The sequence below is a fragment of the Meles meles genome, chromosome 6 (genome assembly GCF_922984935.1).
Source record: "Meles meles chromosome 6, mMelMel3.1 paternal haplotype, whole genome shotgun sequence".
Classification (NCBI taxonomy): Eukaryota; Metazoa; Chordata; class Mammalia; order Carnivora; family Mustelidae; genus Meles; species Meles meles.
Window position 1 is genome coordinate 145,899,970 of NC_060071.1, and position 25,821 is coordinate 145,925,790.

Below are 25,821 nucleotides of genomic sequence, written 5' to 3' on the forward strand. Positions count from 1 at the left end.
ACCCGAAGACCGAGACGCTGGTATCTCAAGGTTGGGGCCCACGGCAAGGTATGAGGGGCCACTCGAGAAAAGAGAGGGACACAGGCCAGCAAGCGGAAAGCTGGTACCTGGCAGGAGACTCCAGGGGGCCTCAGCAGAGACACTAAGGGCAGAGTTTCCCAACGGGGACCAGAATGCCTCCAAAATCAAAGCCAGGCACATACTGCAGCCCCAAAGATCAGCTCACACTGGCCCAGAAGGGGTGACTTAGATACTCCCGAACCTGGGGTCTCCACATCTAGGATGCAGGAGGACCCCGAGGTGGGAGGGAGCCCAGCCCTCGCCACCACCCACTTAGCTGCAGACCCCGGGTCACTGCAGAGAACACGCCTTCTCCTCTACCTACCGTGACAACTGCCGTCATGAGATCAGCAATAGCTCCCCTTGTTGGGCCTTCCGTGGCCCAGGCCCCAGGTTAAGCACCAGACACACCCTGCAACCTGAGGAACACCATCATCTCCCCTCACGGAGGGACGCAGGCTCCGAGACAGAGGGCAAGGGCCTTGGTCACCCAGTGAGAAAGGGGCAGAGCCAGGACCACCCCAGGCCTGGCAGCTCCATAGCAGGGCTCTGTGCCCACCAGGTTCTGCTTCCGAAAAGCACCCTCAGGACAGGACAGCCTGTGTGCACCCAAAGGAGTAAGGATCCCAGGATGCTCAGAAGAGCCCAGGTTCATACTCAGGGGTCATTCAGGCAGCTCACTTCCTCCTGGTCCTCTGCACCTTTCTCTGCTCCCTGACCCTTTCCAAAGCACCCAGAGCAGCTGGCCACAGAGCCTGGTCCCAGACATTCATATACGCAGGCACACATGCACACCCATACATGTACCTGGACGCACGCGTCAACACACATACACACACACACACACACACACACACACACACACACACACACACACACACACACACACACACATTCCTCCCAGACATGTGGGTCCACCACTCTTACTTCCCTGATCTCCGTAACAGAAATGAACGTGCCGACCTGGGGCTCTTAGGGCTCTGGCACGCTAGCCCACCTCCCACTCAGGGCCTCCTGATGCTCTCCCCTAATGCTCTCCCCTAATGCTCTTCATTCTCCTAATGCTGCTCCCACCATTCTAGACCCGTGCTTATTTTCCAGCAGAGGAAATGAGTGAACGAATTCTGCTTTCCAGCCTCTGCTTCTCATCAGCTACATGGGCTTTTACTTCTTTTTTTTTTTAAATATTTTATTTATTTGACAGAGAAAAATCACAACTAGGCAGAGAGGCAGGCAGAGAGAGAGGAGGAAGCAGGCTCCCCGCGGAGCAGAGAGCCCGATGCGGGGCTCGATTCCAGGACCCTGGGATCATGACCTGAGCCGAAGGCAGAGGCTTTAACCCACTGAGCCACCCAGGTGCCCCCTATGGGCTTTTACTTCTTAGCAAAAGAGGAAATGGGGCGCCTGGGTGGCTCAGTGGGTTAAAGCCTCTGCCTTCGGCTCAGGTCATGATCCCAGGGTCCTGGAATCGAGCCCCGCATCGGGCTCTCTGCTCCGCGGGGAGCCTGCTTCCTCCTCTCTCTCTGCCTGCCTCTCTGCCTACTTGTGATCTCTCTCTGTGTGTCAAATAAATATAAAAAAAAAAAAAAAAGAGGAAACTTCAACTTAATAGAAGTAAATGAACTTGAAGCCCTGCCCACCCCAACCCATCCCCCTGCACCCTCCCCCCCAAAAATGTGATGGTTCCACACTCAGAAACCACACTTCGTATTCAATTCCAAATCCAAGAGCCTGTCCCCTTCCGGTCAGTGGCTTCGCCCATTCTGATGTGGCCCACTCACCTTCTGTCCTTCTCAGATACACCCCTCAGCACTGCTCCTCCTGCCGGAGGAGTCACCTGAGCGGCAGGCAGGACAGAGCATTTCGCTGAATATAGGAAGAAAAAGCAAAACAGAACCCCCAAAAAGGCTACATTTCCAAAACTCAAGTGCACACCCAAAGTGGGAGAGACAGAACTCCAGGTTGGTCTGACAGCCATGTCTTGCAGAGCTGCAAGTCTCAGATTTCATAAATACACAAAGGACATCCCCTCCCTCCCTGCCCCCTGTAAGCTGCACCCGGGGCCAAAGGTCAGCCCACCTGTGGCCCAGGCCAGGTTGGTCTCCAGGAGAGGGGACAGCCAGGAAGTCACTGACCCCAGCCTCACAGTGCTCTCCCACTTCCCAGGAGTGCCTGGCTGCTTTCCCCGAGAGCAAGAAATCTCCAGCTCTGTCCCCCTCCCCACCAGTGATACCTCCCTGCCTTGGTCCCCAACTTGGTTACTGGAGGTTTCTGGGAAGGATACAGTATCACCAAATCTATAGACCAGTTTCTTTGAGGGAATAAAACCTAGCCTGTCTGCACCCTCACCTGAGCAGGACACCCACCGTGGAGAGGGGACCCTGGGGCTGTGCGCCCGGGTCAGACTTGGAGCAGGGAACCCAGTTCGCTCCCATCTGCTTCCAGTGCACATGAGCAGACGGACGTGGGACCTTTTCAGCTGGACATTACTCATTCGCAGCACCCGGACACCGGAGACCTGGCAGAGGGAATGGAGGAGGCCCTAAGGCGCTAGACAGCAAGGCTCCCCGACTTAGGTGCACCCGCATAAAGGGAAACAGAGGCCCTGAGTCTGCTCTCTCGGGTGCCGCCTGCGAGGCCCCACAGCAATCAGACTGGAGAGGCTAGCGGTGCAAAACGCCCAGCGGATTGTCAGCAATGAGGTATAATTGAAAGGATTAACATGAATGTGATGTTTCCCTTCCAAAAATTCGAGGAACGCCACAACGACTCTCATCTGGGCTGGTATGACTCATGTTTTTAATAGAGGAACTTAATTTTCACTTCTGAGGAATTTGGACTCAGGGAAACATTGTCTAAGAAGCGTTCATTTTACTCCAGCGACAGCAAGCCGCGACACCCTGAAAGTAAAAATAAAGGTCCCTAGTCTGTCCCTTGTCTCCCAGAGCTCACTGTGAGCCACAAGAGGGTCCTCCGTGGGCCTGCCCGGAACATGAGGTCTCACGGGAAAGTGTGGGGTCTGAGGTCAGCCAGGCAGGTCCTAACTCAGTGTGGTGGCCTGTGGCCAGGACCTGCCTGTCTCTAGGACATGGCTTGAGCCATGCCCATTCAAAGGGCAGCTGGCAATTCTGCGGAGGGGCCTGTCCACCAGCATGAAGGATGCCAGGGCACAGCTGGGCCGGGCACCTTCTTCCTCATCTGGAAGGCTCCAGATAACGCAGCCCCCAGTGCCTCCTGAAGAGGTTCACCCCATCATCTCAACCCAACGGCATCCTCCTCCCAGCAGAGCTGGCTCCTGAGTCCTAGGACAGACTCCTCCCTCTGCTCAAGGCTGGGTCCTCACACTTGGCACGGGTCGACAAAACCAAGGCTCAGAGGTCAGAACGACGGGTCGCCATCCCCAGCTGCCCCGTTAGTGGAGGAATGAGACATCACAGGAGCCCCAGCCATGCCCGTTCCATCCCAGATCCGTCCCTACTGGCAGAGTCAGCATGCCCACCTCCCTCTCGCTGCTCTGAGTCTCCACAGAGACCCTGTCTCCCAGGGCCGTGCCAGCCCAGCACCCTCCACTCCAGATTCTAATGAGTGTCAAGTTTTACATAAAAACTGAACCTGGGCTGAGCATCTGGGGTGCAGACTTCTTGAAGCGACAGTACTAGGCAAGACCGTGTTTCTGCCTCTTTACCTTCCCAGAAGCATCTTCTTACTCCAACAGAGCCCTCCTGACGGAGCCCATCAGGTCCCCCCGCATACACGTGTTTCCAGCTGACCCCTGGGTCCTGAGGGGGGAAGTGGGATCACGGGGGCCAAGAAGCTGATTCGAGGCACCGCCTTCGCTGTGAAGAGCCCCGACAGGTGAGAGTTTCCTAATTGAGCATGCCAGGAGGTGCCAAAGACCGCTGTCCCCGGGATGCTCATCGCTGCATCCTGGCAGCTCGGTCACCCGGCCAGCTGCGGCAGGATGTCCCTCCTGACCGCTGCACACCACTCACCACGGCTACCACCGGACCCCACAGCCCCCAGGAGGCCACCCACGACCCCCACCCCCATCCTGCCATGAAGAACAGCTATCCAGATCCCCTCCCCAACTCCTCCCCACCTCTGCTCCGGCCAAGGGAGAGGCACTCATTTATAAGTTGCAGATAATGTCACCCACCATTCATCCAAATGTGTCACTAACATCCCATTAGGCTGTAATTATTTTTTAATTAAAACTAAGAAAACTGGCATGCCTGTGCCGACTTTATGCATCTGTTATGGGTTAAAATAGCTTTTAAAAAATGTTTCGGAGACCGCAGTCTATTGTGGCCGCGGCCTCTGCCAAAGAAAACGCAAGCTTGCTTATTTTCTCCATGGGGCGCAACAGCGCCTGTGTGTGCCGGAACAGGATCGGCTGGCCGTGAAAAGAATTCTAAATAAAACACAAACATGGAATTTGGCAACGCCACAGAAGCAAGCTTAAGACTAATTCCAGCATGCGGACGGCTCTCACATAGTAAGTCTGGCTCCAGCATAAATGAAACCAGGCACTGTAAAATACCAAGCGAGCCGGAGTCTCAGCTTAAAGGGACAGAGCGCTGGTTCCAGGTATAAAAGCTTATTAAGCCGGCTTGCGCTGGCTCCATAAATCCATAGGTTATTAGCTGTTTGCTTTCAGCCAATCCCTCCTTAAAGAGATGCATATTAAGAGAGAGAACAACAAATGAAAACCATCACTTTGCACTTGACTTTCAGTGCAGGGGTTCTGGAAATACGGTGCTCATTACCTCAATTAGAGGAGAGACTTTCTGAAACCTCAAATACCCACACACTCGAAGGGGAGGAGGGAACATGGGTGGAGAGAGAGAGGGGCCACGGGGTGCCAGGTAAGACTGCCCCATCCCTGTTGGAAGGATGAAAAGGACGCCGAGAACCAGAGTTGTCAGCAGGCAGGACTCGGCCACAAGGGGAAAAGCCACGTGGAGGCTGGAAAACCTCCACCCAGGGAAACAGCAACGATAATGACTGTGATAGTAATAATTATAGCTATAATGACAATAAAAATGTTATAGTAATACCTGCCAATACTCACCACCTTGGTACATCAGCTGCTGCTGAAGGTGGCGTAATGGAACCAGGAAAGGGTTTCAAGCATGATGAGACACTTAAGGGCCCTGAAGTGAGACTGCCTCAGTTTCCCAATCTATAAAATGGGAACGGCAGTGCCTTCCTTGCAGAGTTGGGGTGAGGGATACTGAGGACGAAGCCCACACGAAAGGTTTAGCCAAGTGCTACCTATCCCACTAAGTTGCAGCCCCTCATTGTATGGACCAGGAAACTGAGGTTCCCAAGGCTAGGTCACTCACCAAGGTCAAAGAGCTGGTAAGTTTCAGAGCCGGGATTTCAGACCAGCCGCCTAGTTCCAAAGCCAGCAGTCCTCGCACACGCACTCCCGGGTGGGCACACCCGCACGGGGCACGTTTTCCAGGACTGTGAACTGGGGTAGACAAGGGGATGTGGCCTCCCTGAGAAGGTAGTGAGAAGACAAATCCTTCCCCAGACAGAGATTCACCCTCAAAACCTCTCAGCAGGCCTCGGTACTGAAACTCGGCTGCACACCGCAATCCAGGGAGAATTACAAAGTTCAGCGAGGAAAATAATCAAAGGGCCTCTGCCGTAAACACCCTGCACTGGGCAGGGGGTGGTGACCCTTGCTGGGCCGATAATTCCCCTAGGCCACCACACGTGCACACACAAACGCAGACACACAGCAGACACGCTCGAGTTAACACTGACGTGTACAAACACATAGCACACACACATGAACACACGCGTATGCATGGACCCCTACCAGACACATGTACAAATACGTGCGCTTACATATAGTCACACGCCCCCCACATATATGTATGCACGCTCACAGGTACACACAGACACACACACAAATACTCACATGTAAACACACAAACACACAGGGCCTTTTATTACGGGGTCTGTGCCAGGCCCAAGGACCCTGGCAGAGGCAATGGGAAAAACCAGGGAGAAAATTACATGAGGCAATGTTTGGCTCCAAATAAAAAAGCCATGGAATGTTTTCCCTCAAGTCCTGGCTATTTCTCGCAGGTCCACTCAGACCCGGATCCTGCGCAGATGGCAAGGCAGCTCAGCCTTGCCCAGAAGGAACCCCCGACCGTCCCTGTCCCCAAGGTGAACCAGCTGCAGTCCTCCCCGGGCTACCAGCCACCGGATCGGGCGTGGCGGGGACACCCCAGGCAACCCACAGGGGCCACAGTCCATCTGCTTGCGGCCGCTCCTCAGTGAAATACACGCTTAGCAAAAACAGGGCCCAGGACCGGGTCCTGACCCTCTGACTCCACCCCCTCCCCTGCTCTGCAAGCCTCCGCCGACTGGCTTGGTGACGTCACACTCCAGCGGGCTCCGAGCTGCTCTTCCTGAAAAGATGCACGTCTTAGAAGATGCAGACTAAAAATACTCCTGGCTTCTCAGAGCCAGTTTACAAAAATAATTATATTTTCTTTAAGAAAATAGATTATAGGCAAGTATGTGTCCGGCTATTTTTAGTTCCTATTCAACTCTGCTAATTTTTTCTCATAATAATCGCCGCGGACTTTTTTTTAAAGCCACCCCCCACCCCGTTAATAATTGTGTTCTGACTTGGCACAGGGGTAGGGCTTGGTGGGGGGAGGGGCACACAACCTTCCCTAAACATGGAGGTCTGAGCTTTGCCCCAAGGTGACAGCATCTGAAAATCACTGGGACAAGGAACGTCTGGCCGTCTTGTTGGAGAGCAGCTCAAGCTCAACCCAGTACTCTTTTGGGTGATGCTCTGTATATACCTTAACCCCAACCTGGGTTGTTCACAGAGGACATCAAACTGGGGTTCCTGCCTTGAAGGTGCCTACAATCCAGCAAGGGGTATGTTGTGGGTTGAAGAGAGCCACCCCCCTGCCCCCCGAGCCCCAGATCCATAACCAAATCTTTGGAATCTATGACTGTGACCGTATTTGGAAAAAGGACAGTGGCAGAGATAATTAAGTTCAGGGTTTGAGATAAGATCAGTCTAGATTATCCGGGTGAGCTCTCAATGGAATGACCGCTGTTCTTTTAGTGTGCCTTGTCCGGGAGAGAAGAGGACAGGTCCCAAGGATGAGGCCATGACTGCAGATGCAGAGCTGGAAGATGCGGTCATAGCCAAGGTGTGCCAGGAGACCACCAGAAGCTGGAGGAGGCCGGGAACAGATTCTCCCCCTGGAGCCTCCAGAGGGAGCACAGCCCTGCCGACCCCTTGAGTTTGGACTTGTGGCCTCACGGAACTGTGAGGGGACAGTGGCCATCAGCTGTGGCGGCCCGAGGAACTAATACAGGACAACAGAAACCACAGCCTCACAGAACAATCCTTACTGCGGTCCCCTGATTATTTTCCCTCCGGCACAAAGGACCCGAGGTCATGTAACCACAGAGGCAGACCCTGCAGTCCAGCTCAGGATGCCCAGTCTCCAACTCCTCCCCGCCCAGCTGGGAGGCCAAAGATGGCATGATCAGCTCCAGGGGACAGGACCCAGAGAGGCTCTGAGAGGGGTGGGACCCAGGATACCCACCGGCTAGCCCTTGTTCGCAGGTGTTCTGGCTGTCGAGGACACAGCTCTTTCTGCTAAACCAAGCCCAAACTGTCACCCAAAGGACACAGCAGAAAGGAAAGTGAAAATTGTCCACTTGCAGAATTTTCTTCCCCAAACTCTCAAGCTAGCAAAATGTTCAACTGACTGCTAAAAACCAGCAGCCTGGGAGACAGGCCGTTGCTGGGAAGCACTTAGGAGAGACGCAAGAGACCCTTACCTCAGGGTGAGACCCGCAAAGGAAACGTCCTGAGTGAGGTGGCCGCTGGAGACCGGTCCCGGGCGCCACGTCCGAGCTCAGCAGGAGCCGGTTCCCTTCTGGACCCTCACGTGACTGGGGCCAGTGGTGATCCACATCCCTGAGTCTCGGGGGGTCAGGGGAGGATGCGATGAAACCAGGATTCTGGAGCACTGCGGTGGGAACATAAACTGTGGCCGCCGCTTCGGGAAACAGGTGGGTGGTTCCTCAATAAGTCAGAACCAGAATTACCGCGTGGTCCAGCCATCCCACCTCCGGCGTACACCGCGAGCACTGAAGGCAGGGTCTCAAAGCAGAAGCTGCGCACCCCTGCTCACAGAAGCACGGCTCCCAGCGGCCACAGGGAGGGAACAAACAAGTGTGCATCCCAGGACGAACGGACAAACAGGACAGCGCTGTACCCACCAGATGGGATATCCTTTGGCCTTCCCAAGCAAGGGCATCCTGGCACGGGCCACAGCATGCATGAACCTTGAACTCGCTGTGCCCAGTGGAACGAGCCAGTCGCAGGGGGAGAAATACCGTCTGATGCCACTTCTGGGTGACACCCAGAGGAGTCAAACTCGCAGGGACAGGAAGTAGGATGCGGGAAGGGGGAAACGGGGAGTTAGCTCTTTGCAGGAATAGAGTTTCAGTTTGGGGTAACCGGAAAGTTCTGGAGATGGACGGTGGTGGCGAGAGCAGAGCACAGCACAGCGGGAACGTACTCAATGTCACTGAACTGTACACCCAGAAATGGTTGGAAGGGTGACTTTTGTATACTTCATCAGGACAAAAAAAAAAAAAAAAATCCAAGAGCCCTATCCTCGCACCACGGTGAGAAAGCGTCCGTGGAGAGGGCGCACGCAGAGCCCGGGGTGCACAGTAGGCCCTCAGGCAACGGCTCCTTTACTATCAAATCAAGACATGGAGGCACTTGTTAATAAAGCACAAGGAAACTCGAGCAGAGTGTGCATGGGGGGGGCAGCCAAGTACAGAGCTAAAGGTCAACTTGTGCACCCCATGGGCCTGTCCCATCGGCCACTCCTCACCTCCCATTAACAAAGCAGTAATTAAAAATGTCTGGCTTTCTGAAAAGATTCCAAATGCCCCTGTCTCTACAGGGAGTGGCTCCGTTTTCGCATTAACCTCTTTCAAGAAGTTCGAAGCCCCCTGACTCCTTCCGCTGAAATCGGGTCCTGGCCTTCTATTTTCCAGGGGTGCGGCACCCTAGGATTCAGCCACTCATGCCTCTCCCTCCGGGGCTCCCACTCACACCTGCCAGGTAGAAGGCCAGCAGGAAGGCTGTCCATGAGCCAGAGAGCAAGGTTAGGAGCAGGCTGTATCCCCCAGACCCAAAGACACCCAGGTTCAAATCCCACCTCTGCTGTCCACCAGCTGCACAATTTCAGGCACATTCCACCAGCTCTCTGGTGTGTCTCCTCGCCTGTGAGCGAGGTGACCTCCTAAGAAAGGTGATGGGAGGCCTCAGTATTTAGGAAGGCCCCTGCAGAGGGCCTGACAACACCACGGGGGCACAGAAATGGTAACAGGACTATAACCCGGTGGCCCCATTGCCAAGTGTAAGAAAGATGCTGGTGCGAGAATGACAGCCACGGCTGATGCTTCCACGCCCGCTGACCACACACACCATGTCACACGCCAGCCCCTAAGGAGGGGCCTGAAGCGATGAGCAGGCAACAGCCCCCCCCAAGGTGTGAGGGCGGGCTATGTGTGAAATCCCACCCAGAGGGACCCCTGCCCACCAACGGTTTCTCCCCACTGATTTCTGGATTAAATTGGCCAGCCTTGATTATGTTTGGATAAACTATATTTCATGGTTTAGACTATTCGGGTTTGATTGTGAAATATGTACAGCACACAGCCCCTCCCCCTTGCCCGGCCTTCGGGTTTAAAAAGTCAAGTACATTTTGTTCCCACCATCGAGAAAAGAAAAAAAAAAAAAAAGGACAACACCAGGAACACCTCAGACTTTAAGGAGAACCAAAATCTGTTTCCCTCCAGTGAAGAAAAATTGCTTCTACGGGACTCTGTGCAAAAAATGAGGAGGTGGAGCACTGGCCGGGCTCAGTGGGAGGACCATACGACTCTTGATCTGGGCGTTGTGAGTTCAAGCCCTATGCTGGGTGTAGACATTGCTTAAACATGAAATCTTCCACACACATACACACACACAAAGTGAGGAGTGACTAAGAGCATTCTGTGTCTCCTCTTTCTCTTGCAGACATGAACTCGACCTCTCCTGGGTCTTCACCGTCCACCAGCATTTCCCAAGCCGGTCACTGCAACCCTGGAGACATGGGTTTACAGGGACCTGCGATAAGGCTGCGATAAGGACACCTACCAGGTCCCTGCCTCCCAGCCAGACTCCAGAAACCCAGTCTGAGGGCGATGAGATGAGAACATCTTTCCTGGTGCCCCAAGTCTCTTCTTTTGTGCCAGAGTTCCCTTTGGTGGACTAAAGGTTGATTCTCTGTCCTCATAAGTCACTCACAAGTTGGACCCCACAGGAGCGCCCTGAGCTGGAGGAGGCTCGCCAGGACAGCAGACTTCTCGCTGACACCCATATCCACGTCTGTCACTGGTCACACATTGCAAGAAGCTGTCCGACCTCTGGCCTCACCTTCTCCATCAGGAAAACCTCAGAGGATCCGTAGAACCCTTCCTGCTCCGGGAGGCTCAGTCCTTTCAATTTTCTTCTGCAGAGAAAGCATTCCTATCCAGCCCGGCCACCATGGCAAGAACCCTGCTGAGCTCATTCCTGGACCCCCGTGTCCTGCCCCAGATGAGGCAGCAGCATGGCTGGCAAACAAAGACCATAGGGACCCTCCCAGGACCATGTCTGAATGTGGTCTGGCTTCCTCAAGTGAGCTGCATTTCCAATGCCCCGTGTGAGCCATTCTGAGACCACTGGGAAGCGGGAGGGGAGAGCTCCAAGTTCTGAGCCCCAAGACCCTCATGAGCAAAAGGCGGGCCACCTCTTTTTAGGAGAGTTAAGAGGATGGAGTGGAATGAGCAAAGTGTGCCAAGTGCGCAGGACAGTGCTGGCACATAGTAGGCCTGCAGAAAACCCTGGCAAGTCACAAGAACAGCGACAGTGGTGATTTTCCAGGCAGCAAACTTGCAAAGGGATGGCAGTCAAGTCGTCATCTTCGGGCATCGGGCGGGGGGACCCGCGTCTTCTCAAGAGCCCAGCTTCCTCCTCCGTGCCTCTCACACCTCCCACCGCCTCTGCTTCCCCGCACGCTGGTGCTCAGCGGTGGCCAGCCCGACGCAGTGGCCATTCAGCGGAACCTGCAGTGCAGGGACGATGGGCGGGTACTTCCAGTGTCCCCAGCTCACACGGAAGGAAACTGAGGCTTGGGGAGAGGAGGTGGCTAGCCAGAAGTCACATATTCATACCCAGGCACCTTGAGGACAGGGACCAAGCACAGTCCCAACTCTGCAGTTTCCCACAGTGCCTCCAGGCCTCTCCCAGCAGCATGTGTCCACAGTGACATTTCGTTTCAAACACGAACCCATCCACAGAGCCCCGGGAAGGGATGGGGCAGCCAATGATCCAAGCACAGCCACGGAACGTCTCAAACCGAGGACACACGGAGGCGTGTTCCAACCGCAGATGGCAAAACTGAGGGTCCAAGAAGCTAAACGTGCAGGGCTCCTCCGAGCAAAGACTCTGCTGCCAAATCAGATTGCGTGCTTCACGTGGCTGTAGCTAGAGGCCGAGCCCCCAGCCTGAACTCAGGCAGGGGTGATCCGGCCTGGCGGGCAGAGCCTAAAGGGCACAGGCCCATGTCGCAGTGTCCGTCTCAGCAACCCCATCTAGATCACCAAGGGGTTGCATGGGATGATCTCCTGAAGCCCCGGCCCTAGGTCATTAGAGACGAGCTGAAGCCACAGGTCACCTGGAGGGAACCCATTTCGGGACTGCTCCGCCCCACTCCACGTGGAGGGCATCCAGCCTCCTCCGCCACACTCAGATCCCCTTCAAAGCGGCAGAACGCGGCCGCCTGCCCCGGGATCTCTGAGGTCGGTGGCCAGTGCTGGTTCTTCACATCCACTAACTGCTTTAAGGCCCTGCATCCAGCGCTGCATTAAAAATTAATTACACATGCTATTTTATTGCTAGTGCATAATGTAATGAGCACCAGCTGTGCTAAACAGTCAAACTCCTTTTTAAGACAGCTATAAAAAAAAAAAAAAAGGAAGGAAGGAAGAAAAGAAAGAAAGAAACTGCACTTCCAAATGCCTCTCCTGTCAGAGCAGAAGAGCAGCAACATCCTGTGCGGATTTGAACAGAATTCTTTGATTTAGCCTTCAGAACGTCTGCAGGGCCGGCTCGGAGTGAAACAGAATCTGGCATGGTTGCAGTGGTCTCCTCTCCGGGACATGGCTGGGACCCCTTTTATCCAAGGACAGTCACACTCGTAGGTGTCCCTGCGTCCTCCCCGCCCCCCAGCAGGCAGCACTGCCCTCCTTCTGGCCCCCTGGAAACGCGGCGCCCAGCCCCGTCGGTGCTGGAGCAGATGGGGCTCCTGGACCGTCGGCTTTCCTGGAGTCCTCCCCAAGCCCTGCTGCCCTCTGCCACCTCCAGCAGCCTGGAGAGTCGCTTCCTCTGTCCCAGGGCCCTGGCCGTGCTCGGTGGATTCGACCGGTACCTCCCTCATTCACGAAAGGAGGCACCTGGGTTCTAAAGACAGGTGGTCGAGTGCGGCCTCTGCAGCGGTGTGATCCCCCAAAGCAGGCAGACACTGAGTGGAATCCACTGAACAGGCATGCGAGAATCACCCACGGGTGGTAAATGCCGGACCACCAGCCCCCTTGGCAATGTAGACATCGCGAGGTATACAGATGACTCTTTAAATCTGTAATGACTCTCCTGAGAGCGCTTTTCCTCCGGTGAGCCAACCCCCACTGACGCTGGAACCTGCTCAGCCCCGGAAGACTCACAGCAAACATGACTTTGCCGAGAGAATCACGGGAGCACGTCTCGAGCCTTCCCCAGACCAAGGGCTTCTGTCCACACACGTTCATCCACACTCGGTTCACTTCTTCCCCCTGCCCATACTCACCCCTCCCTCCAGAGTCTCCACGGAGGCTCTCATGCCCTACCGGGGAGCCTCTGCATCTCGGGCAGCATCACACTTTGGCTTCCCGCTGATCCTCCGGTGTTAATCAAACCCAGTTCAGAATGAAACTACAGCGTGCTTCTTGTTCTGGTATGAAATGTGCAAAGCACAGACCATATCATTAACATAAAACTTCCAGAAATAAGGCCACTTTCCAGACAGACTGTATTAATTGCATCAAGCTTCTACAGCTGGGGTGGTCTAATCCACAGTGTCCCATTGGATGGCTCCGGTTATAAAAACCAACACAAACGAACACTGGGATATAATTGAAGGAGGAGAACACGATAGATTCGACTGTTACACCCTACTATTTACTTACAGGTATTCTTTTATCTTTATTGTCCCTTTAACCCATGCCAAGAAACCCCAGACTAGTTAAATAACACAGCAAGCAATTTCAGTAGAAAAGTAAATTGAATTTAACTTTACAAGATTGCCCTGTGATTTCAGCCTCTACTAATGACTGCAACTGACTCCTTCTATTAAATCCAAACACTTCCACTTCCCCGAGCTGGGATCCTGTGCATTCTTGCATGAGACCTTGAACTTCACCGAGCACATGTATTAATCACAGGAGCTGATGACCATTTGTGGCTTTTAAATATGCAATGAAGTTTCTAGGTTCCTTTTCCACCTCACAATGCCGATACATGATCTGAGCCAGCCAAGAGGCTAAATGCCTTTAAGAATGGAACCTGGAGATTCAGCCTGATGTAAACTTTCAGACACGTAACCGTGTCCTCTGCACAAGCGGGAGTCAGAACTTCTACAGGGCTCACTCAGCACGAGGCTCGGGTCACAGAACCTGGCGATGTATAACCTCATTCGATCCTCAAAACAAGCTTTCAAGGCATGAACTATCACCGCTCCCATTTTATAGGTGGGAAAATTGAGGAACAGTGAGGAAAATGGCTTGCCCAAGGTCACAAAACCATTCAGAACATCATCCTTCCCTCGGGCAGGGGATGTTGGCAGTCATGGAAACCCTGGAAGGGGAAACGGTTCAGAGGAGCTTTCCAAGACCCAGATGTTTCCGAACCAGCCTCCGAACACCCCACGCCTACTCTGGGGACCTGGGCCAAGTCACGTGCCCAGTCATCCACAGCAGCCAGTAACTGAAACACATCAACGTCATCTGTTCTAGAAGTCAAATGGGAAGCCTCATTTTTAAACATCACGTATGTATCACATGATACACACGTCTGAGGGAGAACAGCTCCTTCAAGGTCACCAGCCAGGTGGAGTGAGGGCCAGGACCACAGCCCAAGCTTCTCCACTCAACCGGTGCCCTGCAGAGGTCCCTACATGAAATTTCTCAGGGAAGAAACTTCAGTTTCCAGGAACGCCCAGACTCAAAGCCCTCCCAATATCTCAGCAGGGTCAAAAAGCAAAGAAGAGCCCCAGTCCCTCCTCCCTACCATGACCATCAGGAGGTTGGCGGTGGAAGGCCAGGGAGGCAGGGCTGTTGGGGACGCCGCCAGCCAGAGCGGGACACAAACACACACACAAACCCGTGTGGCTTGTTCCCCCATAAAATCACATCCTTCTATAAATAACTGTGAATGCCTTCACGGGCATGCAATTAACCTGTGTGAAACACGGTTACTCCGGGGTTTTCCGTATTAATTTGAAGAGATAGGTTCGGTGCATCCTGATCTGAAAAGAGACAAAACAAAGTAAGGATGGCGGCCCCTGTCCGTCTTTACAGAGGACTGCCTCTTCCTAACGGCTTACTGCGAATTCAATGACTCCAGTCCAACTACTAATTAAACAGGCACTAAAAACACTTCAGCAAACAGCCCAGTGCCAGGGACAGAAGCCACAAAGGGACAAAAACCTCCAGAACAGGGTATCTTCAGGTACGGAAACTGATCGGAAAGTACGGGGCAGGCAAATTAACGGGGATCCAACAGTGAAAGAGGACAGCGCCAGAAATCACGTCACAGGCCCAAGTCTCCAAGGAAGGTTGGCAAGAGCCGGTCTCCAAGGAAGGTTGGGAAGGGTGGTCTCAGAGACCCCCAAAACAGACTCTACCCTGCCTTGATGCCCTCCCTGGGCACTAACGTGCATTTGGGGGCTGCTCACAGACTCTATGCCCTCATGGCATCAACTTCTAAAACCTTAGAGGGCCTCTACACCAGATGAGCCAATGCAAGAGGCGAAGCAGGTTTCGGATGACCAGCCAGGGTCAAACCCATCTCTGCCCTTCCATCCCCTTCCAAGAATTGTCTCCGCAGGTCCCCATTCCCGCTCTCCCCGTCTCCACCCCTGCCAGCTGCGGGAGGGCCAGACCCACTGTGCCTGACTCCACCTTGGTTTGCGCAGCGCCAAAGTCGTAAAAGAATGACTGAATGTGGGCTATGAGAACTCCCCATCTCCAAGCTTCACTTTCTCATCTGCAAAGTGGGCAGAAGAGAACCTGCCTCCTGAGGTCACTATGGGAATTAAATTCAGGAACGCACACCGAAAGCCCCGTGTAATCCTGCACACGGGACAGGCCCTCCACATGTGGTGCCTTGAAGGAAGGGGGTGGCGCTGTGGCTCAGGGCAAGCGAGGGAGGACATGTGGCTACCAGAGCCAACAGAGGGTTAAGTGAAGCCCCGGGCGCACCTCCACCAGGGGGAATCATGTTTCTGTACCACAGAACTTGCCTGAGTCTAGTCAGAAACACTCAGGCTGGTCGCTGAGAGCATGACCCCCCAGGCTGCAGCAGGGGGCTGCAGAACTCATTACAGGAAGCTCTGAGAGCAGGGCAAAGCACCCCGACAAAGTAGGCGCTCCTCATTGCGCAAGCAGACACCACAGCGCAGCCCTACAGAGCTGGGATGGGCGCTCCGGTCACTCAAGGCGCTCGGGTGGCCCGGGGCAGGGAGCCGGCCGCTTTGCTGGTGGGGGCCGACTCCTTCCTGGACAGTTTTAGTCTTTGCTTTGTGCATTCAAGGCATGAGCCCAGGACTATGATGCCACCATGCACCACGGCGGGAGCTGCTGAAGGCCGCAGGCCACCTGACCAGCAGGAAGGCCTGCGAGGCTCTGGCCCCCCGCAGAGCGGACGGTCTCTACCAGGGACCGTCCCCTGGGACAGCTTCAATTAAAGCAAAACCTGTCCCGAAAAATAGTTTTCCCTTTACTACCCAAATCAAAAGAAAGCCTGCAACGGGCCTGGTGACAAAGCTGGGACAAACTGAATGGGCCCCAGCCCTGCACAGCCCCCCACCTCTTTTCCTGACCGCATCCGGAAACCAGACCTGGGGCGCTCATCCCCACCTGTGTCTGCGTCAGCATCCCGGCACCAGGCCCTCAGGGGGAGAGGCTGGGATGGGAGGCCTGTACGCACAAACTCCAGGGACCCCAGGCCCCAGCAGGAGTTGGGTTGTTTTTGGGGAGAGAAGTGGGGGACGTTGTGTGGTGACTGCCCGTGCGTCACCTGTACCAAGGGCAGCCACGCAGACCTGCCACGGGGCACACAGTGGGGACGTGCATGGCCCCAGCCCACAGGCAACCCGCAAGGCTTCACCCCCTCCCATGGCCACAGCTGAAAGTCTCCTTCAGAGCGACTCTTTTTGTTTCAAAGTTAATAGGCAACACATTCTGGCAAAGAGAAACTTGGCATTTTGGATGGCTCCAGCGATGTGCATAGGCGGCCAGGGAGTCTCCCCCCACCCTCCCCGTGCTGTCTGCAGGGTGGGGGGCAGTGACTGGGGCGGGGAGGAGACGGCAGTGGTGAGGGCAGGAGAAAACCTCAGATGTTAAGTGTTATCCAATCAAGCTTTAGCCAAACAGCCCAAAGACATGAACTTTGGAAGCTGCAGGAATGCATTCTGGGAGTGAGACACTCAGAACAGGCAGAGGTGTTGGGGGGCCTCCTGACCAATGGGGACAGGGGCACAATGACGTGCTTCCCCACTTCCCCTGCGCCCCCCAAAACGCCTTTAGGGGTGGGACTGCACGTCCTCCCTGGGGCCCCACCTTGCCCGGCCCCCCTGGGAGAGGCGGCTGCCAGCCGGGCCCAGGGCACACCCCGCCATCCCTGGGAGCCCGCCCTCCCCACCGCGGCCGTCTGTTACCTGACAACTGACACTGGCATCCAAAGGGAGCCTCCGTCTGACCCTCACCCTGAGTCCCGTCACCCGAGACCGGGCGCGCGCTGCAGCACGGCAGGGGGAAGCAGGGCGGCAGAGCGCCCAGGGTGCGCAGAGGTGGAGTGATCACGGATGAGTGAGGGTGGGAGGAGGCAGCTATGGGGGCCGTCGCTGGCAGCTGGGCAGGCCTGCACGGCCCTGGAGAAAAAACAATAAAAAAGACTGGTCAGTCGGGCCCTGGACCATACAAGGGACCCGGGGTGTGGGACAGGGGCCCGGGGCAGAGGGCTGCAGGCCACCCTTCCAGAAAGGGAGGCCCCGGGGTGCCTGGCCCTGCAGGAAGGCGACCAGGCACAGGCAGGGGGCAAGAGGCCAGGGAAGCAGGTGGGGCGCCTCGTGGGCTCCTCCTTCCACAGCTGCCAGGATGGGCTGTCTTGAGACCAGACTCCCATCCCTGGGGAGCCCAAAAGAGGTTGTCAGAGCCCTTATACCTGGGAAGCCCCCCCACCCACCACGTGGAGGCATCTGGAGGGTTCTGGAGCTGGCTCCCTTTGGGGATACATTCCCAAAAACCTGGGCCACCCCCCTCTGGAGGAGCTGGGAAGCTCCAAGCCACCACTGTCTGGACAGGCTGCTGGTACAGCTGTGGACACCTCAGTCTACCTCTGAGCACCTGGGCACTGGTTAACCTGTGGGCCTGGAGGATGGCCAGCTGGTGGCTCTCTCCAGCCCACTGTCATCCCCAGCAGCCTGAGCTTCAAGCACACAGCACACAAGCCCCAAGGCCATTCGGAAGGCTTTGAACGCTCCCCCCCGCCCCAAAGAAAATCCTGGCACTGCCCAGCACCCGTCCTCACGCCTCGGGCCTGCCGGGGGCGCCTCCCCCATCTGACAGCCAGGAGGCAGGGCCTGGAGCACTCTTGCCTCTGCCCAGCCCCATGGCTCGCCCCGACTCCCCGGCAAGGCCTGCGTTTGATTTGGCCGTTTATCTTAAATGGCTAAGAGACCACCAGGGCAAAAATCTGTGTGAAGCCCTTGCCAAAACCACAAGTGAAGAAGCCCAAATTCCCTGGGTAAATAATTGAGCGGGGAAGCATCAGAGAGACAAAAAGAAAACACCAACAAGATGAGGGCAGCTGGGCCCCCGGCCGGCTCTGCCAAGGAGGCCACCCGACGCCGCTCACCATCCCACACGGGCCTGCAGGGAGGGGGTCTGCCCACCTCGGGGCCCCACATGGGATTCCCCCACCCAGGAGAGCCACAGGGCACCACGAGCCCACTTCCAGCCAGGATCCTGTCAGACCCCCTCCTGAGTGAGCCTTCCAACATACCCAGGGCACAGGGCCTGGGAGACCCACTGCACAGACCAGCAAACTGATGACGGGCCCGCTGCCCCACCAAACATGGGCCACCTGGTTCCAGAACCAGGGCTCATCTGCTCCGGCACCTGTCTCTACAAACCGTGTGCTATCCAGGGCCTTTGAGGAGACTGCAAATGTCCTGCCGAGAAGCCAAAGCCACGTGGACTCCTGAAGACCTTGTACGAGGCAAGGCTTAGGGCCCGGGGCACGGCCAAGCCCATGACAGCCCCAGAAGGGAGGGCATGGCCAATGACCTCATGCCGCTCCAGCCACAGACTCAGTGCTGGCCTCCATGTAAAGTCGGCACCCGAGGCCAGGTTCCCCCACCTCCTCCCGGAAGCCTGCCCCAGCACCGGACACTGCACGGGCCATCCTGTCAGCCTCCCCCTGCCTTCGCACCGCAGAAGGCTCCCAACATGGCTTTGTGCCAAGCACCTAGCACAGCACCCCAACAGGCCAATGCCTCACTCAGCTAAGAAAACCAGCCCCCATCCCACAGAGGCTACTGAGGCTCACAGAGATCTGGGACTTGAATCCAGCTGAGTCTCCAAAGCCTGGATATGCTGTGCCTCTCCCTCGGCCTGCAGCTAGGGTGGAGTGACGAGGGTGCCCTGGGATGCTGAGGAAAAGGGCCATGTGGGGTGGAGGGAAGCCAGAGGGTCCTTGGGCTCACTCGGGCCATGGGAGACTGAAAAGAGTGAATCCAGGCCCCCAGGTTCTGGGTGAAACCATGACACAGACACCACCATTTACCATGGCTGAGTAAGAGAGACAGGAGTGCCCAGGACTGCCCAAGTAGAAAGGGAGCAGAACCTAGGTCACCAAGGTTGGGAGAAAGGACCTAAGGGCAGGTCCAGCCATACCTCTCTCCTTCTAGAAAGGTCAGGCTTAGACCAGAGTCTTTAAAGGCAAAGTCATGTCCCCACGTACGTAGGGATGCAGGGTCAAGCTGCCCCCTGGACGGGCTTCCATATGCCCCATTAAGAATTCCAACCTCACCGAAGACCACCTGTTCCAAGGGCTAGTTCAATGGAGACAGAGGAGGGGACAAGAAGAGTGAGTGGCTTCTAATCAAATTGCCCACAGAGAACACTCCAGTTGCTCTCAGAAGACCCCTGACCTGGGGGAATCCCTCTCCCCAGCCCTAGCAGCTTAACTCAAGGGTGAACTCCAGAAAAGCCTCTCCTGAAGCTAGAGCAAACGCGGAAGGCAAAGCTAGAAGCCACCCACTGTCTGACCACAGGGAATGTCCAGAGTTGGCAAGTCCGCAGAGACAGGAGAAGGTAGACAAGTGGTTTCAGAGGCCGGGGGTAGGGGAGTGAAGGCTAATGGGGACACAGTTTCTTCCTGGGGCCATGAGAATGTTCTGGAATTAGACAGTGGTGGTGATGGTTGCACAACATTGTGAAGACGCCCAAAACACGGGGCGCCTGGGTGGCTCAGTCGCTACGCATCTGCCTTTGGCTCAGATCATGATCCCAGTGTCCTGGGATCGAGTCCCCAGATCGGACTCCCTGCACAGCAAGAAGCCTGCTTCTCCCTCTCCCTCTGCTGCTCCCTCCAGCTTGTGCGGGCTCTCTCTCTCTCTTAAACAAATAAAATCTTGAAAAAAACAAACACCCCAAACCACTAACAGTCCACCTTAAAGTGATTAAAAGGGCAAAGTCCAAGGTGAGGACTGTCTGGCCTCAGCACCCATCCCAGGCCACCTCCCAAGCCATTGCCCACCCTCCAGGAAGGAGGCCTGCACTCAAGCATAGGCAGGAAATCCAGAACACACTCGACAGAGCCCTCGAGGCCTGGTGACAGCAGACTGACACACACAGGAAGTCAGAGCTCAGACGCATGCCTGGAGCGGAGGCCTGGGCCCAATCCCCTCGGCCATTTCTTGGCCACGTGACCCAGAGTGAGTCACTCGCTCAGCGCCCCGCCCTTAAGGGAAGGTCAGGACAAGCCTGGCCAGAGCCTGGCTTCCAGTGAACACTCACCGAATGGCCACTACCGTCCATTTATTTTCCACTCTGGAACCATTCGTGCCCCCCCCCCCCCCAAGCCTGGCAGGGAATGTCTGTCGGGTGCTGTGGGCTGCAGAAGGCACCCGACAAAGCCCCGCAAGACACTCTTTTTAAAAGGGTTTCTTCTGCGGTCTAGTTGGGTCCCCTCTGGAACTGGAACAGCACCCAAGGTATGCAGCAGAGGGACACCAAGACGCCATCTCAGCTTTATGCAGGATCCAGGCGGCTTAAACATAAAACCCTGGCTGGCCCGACTCCTTACCGTGGAAGCTGGCTTTCATGAGGGGGAAAGAAACAATGAGCACGTAGATCCTATCATTTAAGGCCAGGAGCCTTTCCAGGAGTAGGTGCTATGACCCTCCCCCGCCACCAGTGACGAAACTGAGGCTCGCAGGGGTTAGAACATCACTTTAGGCCACCTGTACAAAGAGGCACAAAAGAGTCCAAAAATAGGATCCCTAAAATGTTTCTTAAGCCCCAAATCAGGGTGCAACGCAGTTTTTACTGCCTCCATGCTGAGGGTGTCTGGAACCCGTCTCCCTTCCAGAGGGGCCCCGCAGATGTTCCTGCTTCATCCTCACACATGCGCACTACCCTGCGGGCACGCCCACACCCACCGGAGTGTAGACACAAAAAACTGCGCCTGGAAAAACCCCAGCCTGGCGGTGAGGGGAACAAGCACCCTTCCCAGAGCCGGGTCCTTGGGCGCCCCTCCCGCAGGGGAGGGTTATGGGTTCGGAGCTGGCGAGAGGAGCTCTGGAGTACACTGTACTGAAGATGTAGATTTTTCTCCCTACTGGTGCTTTTCAATTGATACATTTTTTTACGCCAAGAACTCCTACTGATAGTGCAAAAATGAGTCATAGATCAAGGAGGGAGACAGACAGGGAGCGAGCGCTTGTGAGTGAGGGCCACTGGCAAGGAAACCTGACAATCCCCGCGCCCCCTCCCCCCATGCCAAGACATTAATTCTCACAAGTCGGAGAAAATTACTATGCATGAATGCAAAAAGCATGATCAGGAGTAATTAACATGGCTTCATATGCAAATTTTATTAATGCAGAAGTACAAAGTCATTATGCAAATGAAACTTACGTCAACTCTCTTGACAAATATTCATCTCTGAGGCTCAAGTTTCTCCCTTTTTATTTATTTATTTAATTCTTCTCTCCCCCACCCTTTTTCCCCAGTCCCCCCCTTTTTTTTTAAGAGGGTGGGGGGGTGGGTTAGTGCTGGTGACCGCTTCAGCAGCAGCAAGCCATGAGGACTGTTTGACAAGTTTGCAAAGTTGTTTTTCAACCAGAGAAATTTATTCTTGCATTGTTGATTTTTTTTTTTTTTTTTTGGTTGTTGGCAGGTACAAGACAGCTCATAGGAGAAGAGGAAAAAATAAAAAAAATTAAAAAATAAAAAAAGCTCTGGGCAGCAGGCAGCCAATCAAAACGCCAGAGCCTGTAATGAGGGCGATTGATGGCTGTTTGGCTTTTACTGCAGGGTAATGAACTAGAATCCAGTCTGAGGAGGGGGGAAAATATGAATATTCATGAGACTGTGCTCCTGCCTTTGATGATTAAAGAAATTTTTAATATTCAAATAAGCGCTTGCCAAGTGATTAACAAAGAACATGCACGCAGAAATATGGAAATGGGAGCCGGGAAAGATTTGAGAGGCGAACAGACTGCTGGAAAGGCAGCCCCAAATTTCATAAACAAGATCGGCAGATAACCCAATTCGCACACGGGCAAATAAAAACATTTCTTTCGGATCGCTTAAATATTTTGCCAGCTACTTTGTCTTAAGGATGATAAAAATGCTATGTATTAAGGGGGGAGGGGGGAGAGACAGAGAGAGAGGAACCGCATGAAGTCAGACACGGCTCATGCTTAAGAATCTATCCCAATTCTAGCCCCCCTCCCCCAAGCCCGACGGGAAATCAGGACTCTTTTTCCGGTTTGTTAGAGAGAGAGGAGGGAAGGAAGCCAGCTCAGACTTGAAAACTCAGGGCTGGAGGTTCAGGTCATGCTGCTTCTAGGCTGACCTACGGCCCAAAGACAGGACACTAGGCTGTCTTTGCGGGGCAGGAGGTGGTGACTTGAGCCCTCCAACCTCGAGAGCTCGGGACCTCCTCTGGACTCAAGCCCCGGTCAAAACGCTGAAAGACAGGGGGTCACAAGGAATAAAGGGGGCACACACATCTCGAGAAGTTGAAAGGTCTCGGACTTCCACATGGGGCCTGGCCGGGGCATCTTCAGGGCCACCGAGGAGGGGTCCCAGCGATCCTACAGGCTTCATTAGCTGAGAGCTAGGGCCGCGCGTTCATACTCTAACAGCTCCACCATGGGTTCACATTGAAGCACATAATAACAGTATTAGCTGGTAAAACGATCCTGCAGTTAAAATGCATCTAATTAGCAGCCGATGACATCCATTTTGGCAATTTCCTATTTGAAAGAAGTGGAGTGCCACCTTAGATGAGACAGGCAGTGGGTACTCACCCAACAAGACCTAGGCTTCCCACCATTTGTCTCTCTCTCTCTCCTTTTGGGGTGAAGGGGGTGGCTGAGAAAGCAGGAATAGGGACAGATTCTAAGCAGTCATCTTTGTTACTCAGTTTCAGAACTGCACGGGTCTGGGGAAGGCAGCCCTCAGAAAATAAATTCCCTCACTCCACAGATGCTATTTCATCTTCTTCATTTTTAATCACCAAGGGCTGGTAACCAGCAAATGTTAGAAATTGTTTTTCATTTCATTATAAAATACATCATCATCATCATCATCATCGTCACCATAAACAAAACAGAAGGGGAATCCAAGCCGAGACGTGAGCACCGTAAGTGACCGTAAAAACTGCAAGGTCAGGACAGGTCCCCAAGACGGGCCAAGAGGGTTGGTGGGTGTGCAGCATGGCTTAGCTCGGGGCACCAGACCATTGGGGGCATCCAGAAATTCTCTGCAGGGAACCGAGACTGGCAAGTCCCACCTCCCACTTCTGGATTCTCCTTCTTTTTTTTTTTTTTTTAAAGATTTTATTTATTTGACAGAGAGAGATCACAAGTAGGCAGAGAAGCAAGCAGAGAGAGAGAGAGAGGAGGAAGCAGGCTCCCTGCCGAGCAGAGAGCCCGATGTGGGACTTGATCCCAGGACCCTGAGATCATGACCTGAGCCGAAGGCAGAGGCTTAACCCACTGAGCCACCCAGGCGCCCCTGGATTCTCCTTCTAAGTCAGGCAATCTGAACCCCCCCTCACAGGTCTCAGGTCCTTGCTGCAACAGGTTTGAGTCTGGGGGTGCACACGTTGGTGGCCTTTAATAGAGCACCAAGAAGGTGTGTGCGTGTGCACAAAGGTTTGCACAGCTGTGTTTCAAGACATCCTTCAGGGCCATCAGAGAGGGGCATCAAAACAAAACCCAGCCAGAGCCAGGCCTTTCCTCGGGCTTCCTGCTGAAAACAGCAGCCCTTTCGAGGGCCAGGAGGGTGGGATTTCTTCCAGTGCAGGTAAGAAGGCCTGCCTGGCTTCCCTTGTCACTGCCCGGACGTGGCTGGACCTAGAGAGGTCTACTCTAGGGTGCCAGGCAGCAGGAAGAGGGGTGGGCTTGCCAGGGGCCTCCAAGAACATCCCTGGCCTTGAGTCTGGTCCAACAACCACTTCCCCCGTAACCATCCACAGACCCTCACCCACCATCACAGCCCTTTGGGACCACTGGGGCACCAAGAAGTCTTGGCCACATAGAGGAGGACAGAGCTGCGTCCCTTCCAGCACCCTGGAAGGCCACCGTCTGCCTCGCACCTCCCCCTTCGTGCACTCCTGAGATCTGTCACAGTGAATCACCACTTCAACTATTTTTGCTCCCCAGCATGCTCCACATTTAATGCATCCCCGAAAGGGGAGAGGCAAGGCAAAGGAACAATTGTGTCCCCCCTATCACCAACGCTACCCAAACTGGTTTCCCTCCTTCCGCAAAGGCTTAGAAAGGGAATATCCACCCGGCCATGGCACCTTGCAGATAGAAGCAGGCCCATCCCATCGCCAGGTCCAAAAGCACCTGTTTCAATGACTGCCAACCACAATTTCCTCAAGATTCAAGCCGCTGAAGTACTCTGGGGCAGCACCCTGAGCCAAGGAGCGGTGAGGTTACATCACAAACTCCAAAACCTTCTAGGGCCCTTCCAAAAGAACCAGGGAGGAAGCCCAGGAAATGTCAGGTGCTACTGGGGAGGAAGGATGTGTCTGAATCATATTCCGCCAACTCTCCAGGGCAGGCTGACTGAGTGCTTGGGGCTGACCAGTCCACCCCCCCGAGTGGGCATCTGCAGGGGAAAACATGCAGCTTCAACTCTTTTGCTCATCATTTGGGGAATTCCCTGGAGCCCTCTCAGCCTCTGGAATGCAAATAAGCCGCAATCGCTCGTCCTCTGGCCGAGACACCGAGGTCGAGGGACACACAGGAGCAGAGAGAGGAGTCCTCTGGGGTGACCTCAGCAATCAGGGTCCACCAAATTGGGGCCCATGCTCCTGGAATGGACAGGCCTGGGGAAAACGGAAGGTGAAACTAGGTGTTTCACCAGTTAGGAAAATGTGCGTGTGCACATCTATTATATAAAAATTATACATATATGCGTACACACACATACATGCAAACATCAGCAATGTGGACGCGTTCAAATGTCCGCACGCCTGCCCCAGATTCCACAGAGGCCAAGGACAAATGGGAGTTCACAGATTCTCTGAATCTCACCAGTAAAAAGAGCTGGCCAATACCTAGCAGAGCAATTTCCCCCTTTTCCCCTGATTCAGGCTTTCTGATCAGAAGCCGGGTTTGGCTGCTGCGGTCTTCTGCAGTTTCTGTCCTAGAACACAATTTATCCAAGATCCTTCCGTCATTTTCTGTCATGTTGCATCAGGAGCCACTAACAATAGAGGACACATAACTTCAGCAAGAACTCCAGACAGATAGTGCAGTCTGTAAACTGAAGTCGGACGCTGGCTAAGACATATGGATTCCAAACATGAAGTTCATGGGCACTTGGGGTCAAGACCCTGTACCCTCTCCCAGAAGGCACGTCATGGCCAGACTCCCATGACCACCTTGGCCAGGTATCCCTTAGACATGTGTCCCTGGAGACACTCCCCATGGAGTGCATTAGTTTAGAGCTGGTAGGAAGGGCACAGGCATGGACCACCATGAGGACAGAAGCCACACGTCACGTAAAGGAAATACACCAGTCTTTAGATCTGCTGCCTAAAAGCCTGAGTTTTAAACGAAGGACACGCCCCCCTCCCTGGCCCCCGTCAGC

At 54.6% G+C, this 25,821-nt stretch overlaps 1 protein-coding gene across 4 annotated transcripts in view; it reads right to left on the reverse strand.

The window, feature by feature from the left end:
• BCL11B (BAF chromatin remodeling complex subunit BCL11B) overlaps positions 1–25,821 on the reverse strand; it is an 89,715-nt gene that overhangs the window by 32,774 nt on the left and 31,120 nt on the right. For 2 of the 4 annotated variants that reach the window (XM_046009219.1, XM_046009218.1), the window contains exon 3: positions 17,136–17,348. The exons of the other annotated variants lie outside the window; for them this stretch is intronic. In XM_046009219.1, the coding sequence (XP_045865175.1) occupies positions 17,136–17,348 (213 nt within the window). The remainder of the gene's footprint in view (positions 1–17,135; positions 17,349–25,821) is intronic. 4 annotated transcript variants of the gene reach the window in all.